The following is a 17,213-nucleotide window of genomic DNA, read 5'->3' on the forward strand; positions in this document are numbered from 1 at the left end:
TTGGTGGAGCAGGGGAGAAGTGGAAAGAAAAGGAAGAAGAGAGAAGAGTTGGAGGGGAAAGACTTTTTAAAAATTAGAATCCTTGTGTTTTCTAGTTGTTTTTTTTCCATAGAGTTTTCCACTGAAAGATCTCACTGTTCTTTACAAAAAGGAATGAATTACCTTACTGTCTTACGTACTTACATGGGCACTCACCAACATAGCATATGAGCATGAGCACCATGAAAAGGAGAAAGCAAATGCAACTATCAAATTCCGCTTCCTTTGCTCCTTGTAGAAGAAAACCTGATGGCAGCTGACAAAGTAGTTTGTTGCCTACGAAAACTCATGCTGCTGTGAACTAGTTAGCCTCTAAGGGTGCCTGTACATGAGGAGTGAGGCTGCTCTGACACTCTGGAATTCCATTGCATCGGAGCAGACTCAATTGCGATTAATCGAGTCTGCTGGAGCATGGCAAGTCCTGTGCTCCAGCAGCCTTCTGCGTCTCGTGTATCACCTTAAAAATGGTGGTGGGGGCATTTGAACTAAAGCTCATCGAACGAGCCTTAGTTCAAGCGCCCCCGCCACCATTTTTAAGCGCAGACATGCTGATATATGAGACACAGTGGTGCCTTAATTAGAGCAGCTCTGGAATCCACTCTAATTAAAGCACCGCACCCCCCACCTGCCCCCAGAGTACATGTAGAAGTGCCCTGAGGTGCCACCCTGCCCTTCCTTTTGCTTGATTTCAGACTAACTCTGGTCACCACCTCTGCGACTTCTGATGGAGCTGTTCCACTTTGCATGAAATAATTAAATAGTCATTGGGGCTAAATACAATAAAAAAGCCTGAGGCTGAATTGATTCAATCTTCACAGGTTAGTCTAAGCTGTGTGGATTCAACCAATAAGCACGTGAACAGAAATTCACTTTTGATTCTGGAAATGCAACCACGTGCCTGTAATGGCCCAAACCAGAAGCCGGGCAGGGGGGCTCTAGAGCACACCTCCCTGCTGGGCTGTAGCAGTCAGCTTGGGCCAAGGCTAGCCTGCCTACCCTGCAATTGTGGCGGAGGTGCAAAACTTCTTGTGATGCCGCGGGACTGTGAGTTAACTTGAATCTGGAGGGGATGTGGGACAGAAGTTCCATAAGCTGCTGTAACCTAAATCAGTTAAGTCTGATACTACATCCATCCAGGTTTATCTTAAACTGTTTTTAGCCATTTTGCAAGTAGTTTATGTGAATTGAACTTCTGTTGTGTTACAGATTTGAACCGGTTTCCAGTCACTTATACCGGTTTTCCTGTAATTTCTGTCCCTAGCCCTGATAAGAGAGAGAGAATCACTTTATCACTACTACATGAGGGGGGATCTAATCTCCAGCCTATTGACTACTTCATATAAAATATTTCATTATGTATTGGGGCAAGGCTGTCATGCAGATATTTCCCACTCGCAAAAAACAATACTAAAGAATTTCTCTCCTTGGCACTACAGCATCTTCCTGCCTAGTGGTTAAGGCACACTCCTGAAAGGTGGGAGATGTAGGTTCAGACCTCCCTGGGGCAATAGTGAAGGAAAATGCATCCGCATCTCCTACATTCCCTTAGTGAACACTCTTAATTATCAGGTTGTTGGAGAAAAAGGAAATAGTGGCACAACTAAAGCTGTTCTATCTGAGGCCAAGCGTGGTTGGTGTTCCCAAAGCAGGCCTACTGGATCAAGCCCTGCGTGTGGAACAGGCAAAGGAATGGTTAATTTGTGAATCCTCATGTGAAAGAGTGGTGCCAAGCTACTCAGCCAGTACCATCAGGATTCAGGTACCCCTTGGCTTGCCCAGAAGCAAACAGAGAGGCGCTGAAGGGGTTCATTGCGAGAAACATAGATGCCTGTAGGCCTTCAGTGCCTCCAGGACTAAATGGCAACTAATGGAGGAGGGTGAAGATCACAGTTTTGGATGCAAGTTAATAAAGTGGCAGTTTGGTGTCTAAGTGCGGGTGTGGGTCTAGCCCTTAGCTTGAGTTTCTCATCTGTAAGATTGGGCCAGGAGCATTATGAAGCAAAGATGGTAAGGACTTTGAGGTGCTCATTTATATCAGTAAAAGATTCCAGATAAATATGCTAATTATGAATGCAAAGTGGCCTACACATGACTCTTATCCCTTGCAGGATTGAATTTTGTAGATCTATGTTGTATGAAACACAGATGGTTGAAAAATACCAGTTGTTTTGTGTAGGCAATTAAGGGAACTTTTCAGATTTATTTCCCACTAAAAGTTTCCATTTGGTCCAAAATTGATATTTTTTTATATTGAAACAAAAGAAAAATTAAAAACCAATGAACAAAAAATTGGGAAAACAAATTTATAGGGAAAAAATGCAAATTTTAATCCAAAAAATACTTTGATGAAAACATTTTAGTCAGCTCCATCTTCCACATAGGACTCCTTCTTGTTCAAGAAGAACAACACTATGAAAAGTCTTGGTCATTGACAGGGAGGCTTCAAATACCTTATACTGGACACTGTATTTAGTCAAAAAAGAAGAGCCCCAGGGTGCTGTGGTATTTAGTTTTCTTAAGTGGACAGGTTCATGCAATACGTGAAAGTACGTGGGGTTTTTTCCTTTCAGTAGCCCTAAGAGAGATTCAGTGGATACCTCTCTTTTAAAGCTAGTACAGGACTCAGAGATATTCCTTATGTTTATAAAATGGGGAATCAATGTAGAACTCCTATAATCTCTAGCTATTTTTAAGCCTACTCATTGTGTATTATATTTATTATATACATACACACACCACCATATATATTATCATACCAGTTTTAACTAATAGTGAAACCAAAACAAACAGGAGAGGAACCCTATACAGAAGCGAGTGACATATAGCGCTGGACCTAGAACAAAGATATCCTGGCTCCTTGTTCTGTGCTTTAACTAATATACAAGGCTGTCCTTCACTGGCTTGCTGGTGAGGAAATGTTATTTGCTGCCTTCGCAGTAAAAGGTGACATAAGGCCATGTTGGTGTTCTGGCAGACTGAGCTGCTCCCGTGTGGGTATGACGTCAACCGACCCCTCTGGAATTCTTGATTCCATAATTCCTAGTTGTCTGTTGTTATACTGTGCTATACAGACATCACAAGTCAGAAGGGGAAGTAGATCTACCCCTGGCTTCCTTTGCCCCAAGAGACTGCTGTGCAACTGAAAGACACCAAACTAAAACCTAAGTATCTGTCAGACTTTTAATTAGCAGCATAAAAAGCATTTGCCAGAAGGAAATTTTGAATCAGTTGTCCAAATAGAAAGCATTTAACCTCTCAATAGTTCTAAAATAATTACAGTACTTGATTTTTTCCCCAGGGGCTTATTTTTGAAAAGCAAATTTAGAAATGGTGAAAATACCAGCTTTATGTATGGATCATTAAAACCATGCTGGGCAAACAAGGTATAGCAAAGCACACGTTTTTTTACCAGTGGACTTCTCCACTGATACAATGGACTGCCTTGATCAGACTGTCTTGACATTATCAATTGGGAGCAGTTGTGTTGGTGGATATCATACAAATACTCATCCATGTGAAACAAGCCTCTTGAGTCACATCAGCTGTAACAATTTGCAATCATTAGTGTCCTAAAATGGGTTCAGACCAGTTTGAAAAGATGGTATATCCTGTTACAATTTTTATATCCATCAGTATGAACAATCCAAGTCCTTTGTAGAATTTTATTTCAGGGTGCTTTGCCTGCTTTGGCAGTGCTTTGTGTTGTCTCAAGACTATTAAAAACAGTGAAAGAGAAGCAATATTTCTTCTGATATTGCAGCCCCATCTGGTACCTCCCAAAATGTATCTCATGTAAAACTACTTCATAGATTTCACAGATTTCATAACACATTAGGGCTGGAAGGGACCTTGCAAGATCATCAGGTACAGCCCCCTGCCCAAGGGGCAGGAAGTCGGCAGGGGTCAAATGATCCCAGCAAGATGGGCATGCAAGTGTTTTTTGGAAGTATCCAGAGTAGGTGCTTGCACCATGTCTGGGGGGACTCTATTCCAGGCCCTGGGGACTTAGGCAGTAAAGAAGTTTTTCCTTATGTCCAGCCAAAACCAGTCTTCCAGGAGTTTGTGTCCACTGGACCTTGTCTTCCCATGGGGTGCCCTGGTGAACAGACGTTCTCCCAGTTCCTGCTGCACCCCTCTCATGTACTTATAGGCTGCCACCAAGTCACCCCTGAGCCTATGCTTTTCCATGTCTCTACTTGAATGACATTTTCTTGCCCCTCTCTTCACAGATTGCAGGCTGCTTTGGGATTACGTCTATCAGCTGCTTTCTGACAGCCGGTACGAAAACTTCATCCGATGGGAGGACAAGGAGTCCAAAATATTTCGGATAGTGGATCCCAATGGGCTGGCCCGGCTGTGGGGAAACCACAAGGTAAAGAGCAGGAGGCATTTTCTATCTGTGAAATGCTGACTTTCATAGCGCTAAGAGGTTTCATAGGTTTATCCCACAACATTAGATGGAGAGAATGCAAGAGGGAAAAAATATTATTGAGAAATTTAATCTTTCATTCTGTTTACAAAATATTCTAGTCTTCAGCAACAGGAGCCGCAAAAAGCTAGGCATATAAAGAGCCTTTTAGTTTGGTGTAAAGATAGTTAGTTATTAAATCTATATGCATTACAGTTTGTAATGATTCTGTTCCCTCAAGTTACCTCACTCTGTCAGGTATGAACTTAGCAGACACTCAGGTTAGACTGAAGTATAGAGGGATAGTATGTTTCTGGACTGGAACTTTCCAATAAAAAAGACAGGCATTTCTATTTTGGGACTCGCCTGGGATTTGAGAGAAGTTCTTTCATGGTGGGAGAAAATATTGTGCTATGACAAACATCAGTTATAACAGACTTCAGAACATTCTTGTCTAAGAATGATTTTGCTCATTTTCAACCTAACACTGCCAAACAGTAGAAGTTGCATTGGCAATGTGGTTATGGTGAGGTGCTGTATTCCTGTTATGTGGACTGTGATTGAAGAAAAGGTCAAGATTTAATAAAAATTAGTAATAACTTTTGGGGGCCTCAGTTTTAGAATGATACATCTTGGGACACCTAGAAGGTGTTGAACACCCACATACTGTACAGTGCTTTGTTGCTGGTATACCCTAGGAGTGATGATGGATAACCCATGCCAGACCTGGAACAGGCAAACGCTATAAGGGTGAAGTTACACGTTACACTTTGACCATACTAAAGGCACTTCAAATGCAAGTATCTGCATGTTAAAGCTCGTTAACTTGTGCTAAGTGCCCTTTGAGCATCTCAGAGTTATGCCACTTCAGGTGAGGGTTAATTCTGGGCCATGCTACCTAGGTCATGTTAGGGTAACTTCTTTCTGTTTCATGGAGATAAAATAAGCAATTTTACAGTAGTCCAGCATCCCAGGATGCACTGCTCCAAGACCCCCACACCACCCAGAGCAGGGATAGAGCCCAGGTGTCCTGATTCCTAGACAAACCCCTGCTCACCAGCTCTCTAGTGATAAGTCAAAGCTGTGCAGCAAAGAAATGGTATTAACTCTTAACATGTGACTACTCACAGGATGTTCTAACTTTAACATCACTTAAAACTTCACAGATTTAGTATGGTCTAAATGCGGAACTTCTCCCTAAAAAGCTTCCCACACACAACTCTGCTTGTGCACCATGTTTCTGCCTGGTGGCACCTGCTACTACAGATCATCACATCAGCCCACCTCTGCCAACACCTTGTCTCCTCTCCTGAGCTGGGATTTCCAATGTGCTAAATTGTGTGGGCAGTTTTGTAATGTAAACAGATAAACATTTTAATGGAGTTAGCTTGATTTACAGCAGCCTAAGTGAGAAGAGAAACAGTATCTCCCTGTCCAAAGAGCTCCATAAACATTAACTTGTTAATGGAGAAGAATCCCAGAGGAGCCCTGCACTTAACAGGAAAGATGCTGACAAATGCAGTCTATTAGCTATTGTTCATACATCGTTAAGGCCGTTCTTTAGAAAGAAACCTACCACACTCCTGCTGAGTTGAGCAAGAACTTCCTTCAGTTTGAAGTCATTTCTTCGATTGACAGAGCCTTTTCTTGTGTATGGTCCAGCATGACCTTTAAAATCTTACCCTCAGTGTTTTTGAAGTAACCTGCATTCAGATTGCTCCATAGAAAGACTAAACCAGAAAAGTTTGTCATGAAGGCTAGAGGGGAAGGATGGATCTGCCAATTGCTTCATGAGCTAGGGTAGTTTCCTCAGCTAGCTGTGATATAAAGCTCCAAGAAGAGCTAAAGAAATGAAGAATTTAATTACCTTATGTTGCTCTCCTTTTTATTTTGGGACAAACAGAACAGAACAAATATGACCTATGAGAAAATGTCCAGAGCCCTACGCCACTACTACAAACTAAATATTATCCGGAAGGAGCCAGGACAAAGGCTTTTGTTCAGGTAATTCTCTCTCTTTCCTCTTTTCTCTGCCCCTTCTTTAGATGATTTCTCTTTGAGAAGGGCATGATGATGCTGCACTGTCAGTAGTGTAATACTGTGGACCGTGGCCTTTGAAACCACTTCTTGCTAGCCTGCCAGGGGACTGTACCAATTTACCAGATTAAAGACCTGATTCAGTACCCACTGGGTTCAGTGGGAGCCTTTCTCTTGACTCCAGTAAGCATTTAATCTGGCTTTACAACCTCATCTGGGCACCTCCCACTTGGTGTCAAGGTCAGAGCCAGAGAGCAAGTCTTAATCTAAACCAAAGCCTCATGAACTTATTGTACTGGTGTTCAACTCAGCATTATGATTGCTCAACTGAGTTTGGGCATTTCCAGAGCTGTCATGGGTTAAAACAAGTACTATTGAATGAGAGGTATGCAGTGCCAGTGTCTGCTCTAAAGAATGCCAAGCAGACATAGACATAGCACTTATGTGTGTGTAACATGTCAGTACTGAAGCAGAGCTCTGTATCTGTTCAGGCCTGATCCTTACTGGATTTGGACAACCTGAATACAACCCAGGGTCTGATCCAAACAACACTGAACTCATTGGAGGTTTTTTCCTTTGACTTCAGTAGGTTTCAGATCAGCTAACAGCAACAGGAAGGGTATTAACATGAAGTCACCATTTTGTGTTTGATTTTTTTTTGCATGATAATAATAAGAACCATTCAAAGCATACACTGAAAACATTTTTAATAAAAATGATATTTTAACTGAAATGTTTTATTTAAGGCAATCTTTTCTATGAAAGAAAGAAAGAAAAAGGGGTATAAGAGGGTAAAACTAGCAGAAAATAATATTTATTATTTCAGATTTTTTGGAAATTTGAGGGAAAAACAAGCTTTTGGCAACACTTTCAATTAAAAAAAGGTTTCTCCCTCCAGTTTTGTTGCTATCTATAGTGAAAAAGATGACCAGCTATATTAAATCAACCCATTAATGGTCCTTTCTGGGCTGTTTCTCACCAGTAAAAAATAATAGAAATGTGACATTATAAATAACATGATGGCAATTGTCTTCTGAAAATCTCCATGCAGAGCTTTTAGTAAGATGGAGACGGAGAGAGATCTATATATCAGAGTGGATGAGTGTTTTTCTGCAACAAGAGAGGTCATTGCTAATGTCTGACACCATTTAATTCATCACCATTTATTATTTTTATATTTATATTTTAAATGCTCTAAAGGAAGTCTGATGCAGATGCTGTAGGTGCCCTTGACATAACTTTAAAAATATATCTGAAATAATACAGTAAGTGTAGTGATGTGTTTAACTGCATCCTCTTTCACATGTGTTTAGAAGGGGAATGGACAGAAGGTAGAGGAGACACAAGATCATTCTCTGCTTTGACCTAACCCCTACAAAATATCATTAAAGTCAGTAGGCCAGGCATGGCATGAAAGTCAGGGCAGGAGCTGACCTACAGATTTAGTAAGTTTTCATTTTAAAGGTATGGCCTGAGTCACCACTGTTGTTATACCCTTCTGCCTCTGCTCACACAAACAGAGTTACTCTAGCACAGTGCTTCTCAGCCTTTTTAGACTCAAGGCATCTCTCCATAGCTTTTCTGAATTTAATGGCACCCTCTGTGGATACAGGCAGACGAAGTCCCTCCTTTTCTGAGCACAAGGGAAAATAAGCCTTTTCTGCCCCCAACCTTTGCCTTGATTCATGAAGCCCAAGAGTCCTCTGGTTGAAAATCACTGTTCTAGGAGCTCCGCTTTTTGCAGGGTTGAGCTGAGACATTTTAAAAGTACCTGATTTTCCAAAAGTGCTGAGCTTCTGATCCCTGGAGATCCAAGCCCCTATGTGCAAGTAGGGATGGTTGGCCTAAATCACTGAAGACAAGGGGCAGACTCCCTTGCCTCCCTGACCTATGTATGCTCTCTCAATCTCTCCTTCCCGCACTTCCCTCCCCCCAGCTCATACCAGCACCAGTCTTTAACTGCATTTCTGGTATTAGAAAAGAGGATCAGCAGATAGGGGTGTGGATGCGGCAGGAGGTTTTCTGGAGCTGCCCTCTGCTTTAGGTGCTCCTGTCCCTCAGGACCCCTCAGTCCCTTCATGGGCTTGAATTAACAAAAGGGGATGCTGCCTTTCAGCAGGGTCTGCAGCCATTCTGTAGATCCTGCTTGGTGCTGGCCAGGGTAGCACCATTTGGTATTAAACCATTCCCCAATCCCACTAGAAAGAAATCTCTCCAGATTGCCAGTGGACTTCAGCTTCCCCTGCAAGGACACTCTTCTCCTCCAGCTGCCTGCTTTCCTGCATGTCTGGCTCCCAAAAGCCAGTGAGGCTAGGGAGCAGCTACAGGGGAGCCTGACCACTGCCCTTTGGAACTGGTGCACCCCATTTCCCCCACTGAAGCAGGCATGTTTGGGCGCTGCAGGTCCGGGCAAGCTCCAGGAAGCTACATTGCCTAGTCTATCAGTGCTGCTTAGCGCAGGGATAGGGTAAACCAACAGAGAGGTACATGGATTCTGTAGGGCACAACCTCCCAGGCCAGCCCGTGCCCCTCTCCCCCACAAGCACTTTTCCTGGAAACAGAGGTACACAGAAAGGGTCTGTCTGCCCTGCATGCCTCTGTTGGAGGGAGACGCCGTGTGGGGTTGGACTGGGAAGGGCTGTAGCAGGACTGGGGGTTCCTGTCTGCTTTCGGTTTAGCAGGGAACCGTAATGCAGGCAGAGCCTTTCCCAGTCACACTGTGGCACCCCTTAAAGGGTCTCTAAATACCCGGGTGAGAACAACTGCTTTAACATAAAGCAGGAGTCACACAAGGGTGACAAAACACTGCTTTATTTCTGGTGCTTATGTGTGTGTGATTTTCAAAATTAGAAGGGATGGCAAATGCTCAGAAGAGCCCCAGGCTTCGCCTTGCATTTGCTGACAGACTTAAGATTTTTTTCAGGCTCCATCATAAAAGGCCTGCATGTTATAATCTCATGGGAGGAGGTGCTGTCAGATCTTTCCTATTAACTTCAGTGGGGATGTTTGGAGGGTCACGGGTTTTGACAATGATTCCACTCATCAGCTTTGTTTTCACTAGGTGAAGATCCTGGCTGTACATTCAGACTAAAATAAAACTAGTCCTTCTGATTTACTAATTACAACCCGCTGTTTCCCCCTCTTTTGAGGGACTTTGATAAGGTGGAAAATATTTTAATGCATTAGGGATACCTAAACATCCCACATACTTCATCCTAGTTTTTCTAACATGAAAGTGATGCATGTTTCAAGTAGCATTTCCTTCTGCCTGTGACCTACCTTCTCTTCTCATGAATCCAGCACAGAAGGCAAAATCAGAGCTTTAAAACCCTGTTTGTGTACAAAGGTGGTGGCATAAACCCAAAGGATATATGGAAATGAGCAGAGGCAGGGATTAAAAGATTACCATGTGTCCTTTCCCACTTCCTGCATTTGCCCAGCCCCCACAGCGTGTCTTTCCTCCCAGCCCCCAACGCACCCATTGGCGTAGGAGAAGGGTGGGGTAAGAGGCTGGAGCTGTCAAGATTCCCTGCCCTAATCACTGGCTTATGCGACTGAAAACCTGACAGCAAGTCAAACTCAGAGACAACTTTCACTCTGATGCACTGCTGTAATCCAATAAGGGAAGACAAAGACTGAGGCCACAGCTGCCAGTTTTGGCCTTCAAATACAGAGCAGAGCAGAATTGGAGTTGGAAGGCACCACTTTGCACATTTGACTTCTCCTCTACCTTCTGTCACATGGACACATCTTCCCATGTACAGAGAGAGAGCCATCAGCAGTAATATTGAGAGGTGGGACCTGCCACTCCCTTCCCTGAGAGTCCCGCTAGACATGCCTCTGCTCAGAAGCTTCCCATGAGGGCAGGGCTCCCCCAGGCAGGAGAAGAGGAAGTACAAGAGGCACAGAAAAACCAGGTAGTGCATTTACACGTCTGGTCCTACTAAATTGGCAGTGATGTAATCATTTCCTTGGCAATGAGCTATGCTGTTCTCATTGACCCAGAATAAGGATGTCATTCTTGGTTATGGTATTAGAAGAGGATGTCCTGAGAGAGAAAGGGCTCATATCTAGCAAAGACTTGTAGTTAATAGTGTTATCCTTTCAAACCTGAGTGGTTAGCCAAAATTTTGAGGTCTTGCAGATTTTTCCGGTTAAAAAAAATTGATACTAGAGTCAGGTGTTTCTCTAATGAAGTCCCCGTGTTTACAAAGAATTTAAGACCCCAGGACGGTCTTTGATCGCAGTTCTAAACCATTTTCCAGTTGATGCTGAACTCAAAAATGCTCACTCAGGTTCTCTCAGGATCACCTATTAGAGCTTGTTCTGCTTGGGTCCTTGGGTTTTTCTGTCTCTGCTTTCCTGATGTTTTCTTCTCTCTCTTGCAGACTTAGAATCCTTCACAAAGCAATAGCCAGCAGAAACCCCCCCCTACATATGCTTTGTGTGAGCCTATGTTTTAGGTGATGACATGTTGCTATGCTTGAAATGGAGGGCCCTGGCATTTCAGCTATCTAGCTCCACAAAGGAGCACTTTATTCTCTATAAATGTTTGCTTTCTTTTTCATGTGTGGATACTTATGTAAACAGATACTGCTCTGATTGTATTTTGGGACCGGCTGTCAGTACTTGGAGATGTGGGGAAGGACCATAGGTGGTAGAAAGTACAAATGGGAAAGAGCAGAGAGTCACTTAGCAAGTTGCAGGGAATAGAAATGTGCAGAAGGTATTGCAGTAGGGGGGCAAACCAAGGAGCCCTGAAAGTTCAGAGACTTGGTGAGAGACAAGTCTGGGGAGCCAGGGTCATTACATAACTCATGTATCACTTTCTGTTCTGAAGGTTCATGAAGACCCCAGATGAGATTATGAGTGGCCGAACAGACCGCCTTGAGCACCTTGAGTCCCAGGAACTGGATGAACAAATGTACCAAGAAGATGAGTGTTGAAGAGACAAGTGCACTGCCTCACCGGGTTTGTGGGACAAACATCTGCCTCAACAGCTAGGGTAGTTTGTGAGGGGAAGAAACAACACAGGAGCAGAACATGGGGTCGGCACTTAACTTGAAGATCATGCAGGACCCAAGGCACCTTAATAAAACAAACAAACTGGTAAAAGTGGTGCTGGCAGCAAGGTGGAAGAGAGAGAGCCTGGACTCATGCACTACTTCATCATCCCTATGGAGTCTCCCCTGAGTTGTCTTTAATTTTTCTTTCCTTGGCTTGTTTGTTTCAGTTTTTGGGGGGGGTTTCTTGTTGGTTTTTTTCCCCCAATAAACCCAGCTTAACTTTTCTTAACTCATATAGGACAAGTTGTGAGATTTTGCTTCTTCAGAAGGCTTTCCTATGGAAATAGTACACTATTGTTCTTTTCTCTGCAAGTCTCATGACCATAACATGGCCTAAAAACATTGGTGGCAGTGTCATGAAAGAGATCGCCTGATGGTTCCATGTGTTGGGATCACATTTGCTCATGCTGCCACTGGGCAAGGTCTTGAGCTACCAAGAGAATTTGGAATACATATCTGTTAAATGAAGGGGAGTCATCTTTCACTGTCAATCTGAGACATTTTACCAGCATACTATGGGCTGGTATCTTGAGTCCTGCAAGTAGCTTTTCACTGCTAGCCTAGCCCATGGACCAAATCCAATCACCTAAGTGCTCCAGGAAAGAAGAAGAAATAAGACCAAGGCCTGACAAAATGCAATAGACTGATGCTGGCTTTTGCTCTCCTTCCCTCTTGCAAAACAGCAGAATTGAAATGACACAAATAATGTGGAATCTTTATTCAGTCTTCTTTCAAAAAGCCAGATTTGAAGTACTCATTATGACAAAAGGGAGGTTTGTTTTACACACCAGCTAGCAGTTTGGGGGTTTATGGCAAAGGGTTGTTCTTTCCATCTTAGTAGGAGAGAGAAGGGACCCACATAGTTGTTTGTAATACTCAGAAACCTCCCCAGAATTGTCCTGCGCGGCTGGAGAGAAAAGTGAAAACAATACAGACCGTATAGCTACACTGGTATCTTATAAATTGGGGGGGGAGGGGTTTGTTTTTTTGTTTTTTTTCCATGCATCCAATTTCCTACCCAGCCGCTTCTAATGACAGCTCTGCCAGGAAGTGATCACTTTTCAGCTTACCTCTTTTTAACACAGTTTTCTTCTTATAAACAATCTTGCTGCATTCTTGCCTTTTCATTTTAAATATTCATTTTTTTAGCTCCAGTTTGACTTCCAGCATTTAGGGCAGGGGTTTACAACGTTTTTGGCCAGAGTGCCAAAAACACCTCAACCCATGCCTTGACTTGGTGTGCCAGAGGCAGAAGGAGGGGAGCTGCCAAGGGCCTGATCCTTGTTGCTGGTGGTGGGTGCACACGTGCCTCCAGGCGCACATCAGTGAAGGGACCAGGGTGCGCTGCCCCAGCCCCTTCCCTACTGTGCACCTTGAGGCATGCATACACCCACCAATGCCAGGGAGCTGGTGCTGGGGCTTCGGACCCAAGTGCAACTGTTTGCAGCCTGCCTGCCACTTGCTGCTGCCCAGAGTCCAGGCCAGCTGTGGCCAGTAGCCAGGAGACTGTAGACAGCTGTGCCGGGCTCTGGAGCCGCAACAGGGCTCCATGGTGGTGGTTGCATGTGTACTTCAAGACGCACAGCTGGGAAGGGGCCTGGGGCAGCGCAACCCTGGCTCTTCTGCCCCAAAGCACTTGTGTAGCTGCTGCTGCCACAGAGGCTAACTGGGGCTCTGGAGCCTGGCTGGATCCTGGTATAGCTGTTTGCAGCCTGCCAGCTGTTTGCCACAGCTGGCCCGGGATCTGGGCAGCAGCACCAGGCAGCTGGGAAGCTGTAAACGGCTGCATCGGAGTCTGATGGTGGCTGCATGGGCATCTCGGGGTGCATGGCAGGCAAAAGGCTGAAGTTGCATTTCCCCTGGCCCATTTCTGACTGTGCACCTCAAAGTGAACGTGCAACCACTGCCACTACAGAGCTTTACCGGAGCTGTGGAGCCTGGTGCATCTGCAGACTCCAGCATGCCTGCTACATCCGGTCCAGGCTTTGGGCAGCTGCTGCCTGCCATGGAGTCCAGGCTGCTCGCAGCAGTGCTTGTAGTCTCCCCACCACCGGCTGCAAGCAGCCTGGGCGCTGCCCAGAGTCCAGGCTGGCTGTGGAGTGGTAAGTAAAATGGCCTCATGTGCCATGCTTTGGCACATGTGCTGGGGGTTGCTAACCCCTGATTTAGGGTAAGCTGTGCGTTGGATGGAGCGGTCAGCTTTGCCTAGGCTGCAGGCAGGAAGTTTCGTAGAAGCATTGATCCTTCCATCTGTGTGGGCTTTTATGTCTGAGATGGGAGAAACTATTTGCCTTTGCAGTGTTACACATCGACGTGACACTTGAAGGTTTCAGAAGACATGGTGTCCCCTTTAAAGTGAAGGAAATTCAAGCAGTCAAGTGTGTATTTGGTTTGGGAGAAAATGCACGTGATTTTTCAACATGGAGATTGGAGTTTTTCTGTAGGTATCTTGTGATGTCCAAAGGAAAGAAAACCTTTCTGTCTTCATTAGCACAACCTCTTCTATGGGTTCATACAAGTTAGAAATGGATTTAATAACTACCTTGATTTCTTCCATCTAACCAAAAAGCCTAAAATGGTCAGAGGAAGGTGGGGTATCATTTATTAAACCCATACAACACTTAGTCTATGCCAAATACTTAACAGGAATGTTAATTTCTCCAGAAAACCTCCCATTTGGTTACCAGTGGTACCCTGTATTCTTAAATAAACTAAGTCCAATTTCACTGTAAGGTGCATTGAGTCACTTACTGTAGGGCAAACGGGGTTCATTAAGGACACAGCCAAATATTATGGAATGAGGACAGCCCCTTCACATTTGGCTTCAGATGAAGCCAGACAGGCAATACAACTATCCCTCAGCTTTTTCCAGCCACCTAATGAAACAGCCTTCCATACTCTTAGATGATGTGCTTACCAAATAACTATATATTGTTTTGTTGTTTTTCCAAATGTTGCATCATCAAAGAACAGCAGGAGCATCTGTCTGCAGAAGAGATGCTCATCTGTTTCCCATCTGTGCTGTATATCTGCAAACCTTTTGGGGCACCAGAAAAAAAAGTGAAAATGGGAGGTACTGAGTGATTTTCGCCTTGTGGTGAATAATCCAACTCTGAAGGGAGGCGGGGCAGCCGGGGGGTGGGGAGGGGAGGAGATTTTGTTGGTTTTAGTTTTGGTGACCTATCTTCCCATCAACCTGCTTAAGGGGCACACATGGCAGCCCTTTCTCAGGGGCATATATTTAGATTGGACGGGCAGTCTGGCTACAGCTATAGCACAGAGATCTGATGACCTCTGACCAAGAAAGCCCAAGACAAAATTTATGGAGAGAATGCAAATAAGAGGAAGTAAAAACATTAAAAATCATTATGGCTAAATAGAGATCTTTACTGTTTTCCTGTATTTCTTTCAATTTTAAGGTGTCAGAAAGGAAAAGTTTATGCTGGGAGCTGTGCAGATTCTCTAGTGCACTGGCCATGACCAATACATGAATAGTTTTTAATTTTTTCTGCTCCTGCTATTGTTATGACACAGTGGGGGAACAAGGAAAGGAACTTGAGTATCTAAAGTCTTTGCTAAACCATAGATTTTGAACCTTGCCTGTATTTGATTCCTGTAAACCTAAGACATTTGACAGTTCTCCAATTTGTCCTCAATTCCTTGCTTTTTGTATTGGCAGAGTGAAGTGTCATTACAGAGTGAGTGAAAGGCAAAAGAAAAGGGAATCTGAATTGCCACACAGTTCCAGAGTATGAAATATCATGGAGAATTTGGATATTTTTTTAGCTGAAAAAACTTGAGAGAAGACTCCAGGACAAAATTGCCAAATAATCAAGGATTACATGTTTCCTTTTTGTTTTTGTGGAACATTGGGAATTATTTTCCAGCACAGAGCTACAGGCATCTTGAGATACCTTCTGTGTCTTTAATGAACAATAGCTTTCTATGCCCCTATACAGATGCAACAATAACAAAAAACTTAAATAGTCTCTGGACTCAAAGTAGGTCCTTAATATGGTGAATTTTTCAGCTAAGTACCAGTACTGTCATCAAGTTGCAGTCAAATCACAGTGGCTCAGGGAGGGGGCATAGTAACAAGAAATGCAGTGCATGATGAAGCAACTGGTCAGATCACAAGGACTTGCAGTAGTATCTTGTGGGCCTTGCTCAAGTTCAGTTGCCTTTGGGATTTGGGAGGCAACCTTACAAGCTTTGTTTAACACACTTCTCTGACAGCTGTAAGAGAGATTCCTTTTCCTCTCACATCTGACACATGGCTTGTGGACAGGACACCAAAAAGACAAACCTGTTGGGAAAGGGAGGTATGCCTGTCAAGAATAACTTTGCCTTTTCCACCTCCTCAGCCTTCAATTCACAATGCAGAATTTGCTAGCTGTCAAACAGCCAAACTATCTGTTTCCTCCAAGGGGAATCAGAATAGAGTGAAAGATTCTGAGGAACAGTCACTTTTGCTGCTGATAAGGGGGCATTCAAATTTGGCATTCAGATGGGGCTCTCCCAACCATCAACAATCCAATCTGAATAAGCCACTGTGTGCATATGGAAAGGGATCTGGGCTACTATGGCAGGACAGATGGCCGTTCCATGGCTGATAAGGCAACCGTCTACCGATTAAAGTCTCAAACCTTTTGAGGACTGTCGCTTCAGAAGAACACTATTGGGGCCACCTGCATAAACACTAAGTAATAGCAAGTTCCCCTAATCTCACATAAATGCTGAGCGTGTATTCTTCATGATTTCTTTTTAGTATATGACTGCAACGAAGGGCAAATCCAGAATGCATTTTTTTTTTTTTAAAGATAAATTCTAGTCTGTTTTTATTAATGATGGCTTTTTTTAAGGTGTGGGGTAAAGGGACTGAATTGAATGAATGTAACAAAACAAACAAAAAAGCCTATTCTCAGGGCCAGTGAGTTGCAAATAATTTTTAAAATGCCTGTAATTACATCATCTCAATAAAAAAGTTTTTAATATAAAAAAGGGAATGCCAAGTGTCTGTTGGTGAGTCATTGTGAGATGCAAATTTAAGGTGACGGGATACCTAAATGTTACAGTTGCTTTTCCTCCAAGTTTATATGTAAAGGGCATTTTCAGTCATGAAAATAAGCCAGCAGCCTTGCCATAGCCAAACCAATGTGGGCAAAATGTGGTTCTCCGAGGCTTCCCTTATTTTGAAATGTTAAACCAATCCCTTGGAACGTTCTTTTTTTGCCTTCCTAAATCACCAATCCCACCTTTGCTTCTTTGTGGATCACAGCACATGGCTGACACTCTGACTCTGCAATACAAGCTGTTTGGAGACATGTTAAAGAAACACAATGAAGCAATGGGAGGAACTTTAATTGAAGTGTCTTTTTCTATCTAATATTTTGATTCTCCTACAGAAAACAAAACATCTGTTTGACAGCTCCTGGAGATCCTTCAAGTCCATGAAAAACAATACCAAGCGTGTCAAGACCCATGTACTTCTGCCCTTTTACCAGATAGGTAAACCACTGGGAACCATGAAGGTAAAGTTAAAGGTTGGAGAGCAGTATGTCTCATTCTGCAGCTCTCCTTCTGAATGAGGACCAAGGAGATGTGGATTCTGTTTGTAGTTTAGCCACAAACTTCCTGTGGGACCTTAGAGAAAGCTACTTCAC

The 17,213-nt window shown here is 43.6% G+C and overlaps 1 protein-coding gene across 9 annotated transcripts in view; it reads left to right on the forward strand.

Annotated features, from left to right (window-relative positions):
* ETV6 (ETS variant 6) overlaps positions 1-13,617 on the forward strand; it is a 166,146-nt gene extending 152,529 nt beyond the window's left edge. For all 9 annotated transcript variants that reach the window (XM_025213440.1, XM_006031787.3, XM_006031786.3 and 6 more), the window contains 3 exons: positions 4,269-4,411; positions 6,351-6,451; positions 11,325-13,617. In XM_025213440.1, the coding sequence (XP_025069225.1) occupies positions 4,269-4,411; positions 6,351-6,451; positions 11,325-11,430 (350 nt within the window). In that variant the 3' untranslated portion in view covers positions 11,431-13,617. The remainder of the gene's footprint in view (positions 1-4,268; positions 4,412-6,350; positions 6,452-11,324) is intronic.
* The last annotated feature ends 3,596 nt before the right edge of the window (positions 13,618-17,213 follow it).

Source organism: Alligator sinensis, unplaced genomic scaffold (assembly GCF_000455745.1).
Source record: "Alligator sinensis unplaced genomic scaffold, ASM45574v1 scaffold91_2, whole genome shotgun sequence".
In the NCBI taxonomy this organism is placed as follows: domain Eukaryota; kingdom Metazoa; phylum Chordata; order Crocodylia; family Alligatoridae; genus Alligator; species Alligator sinensis.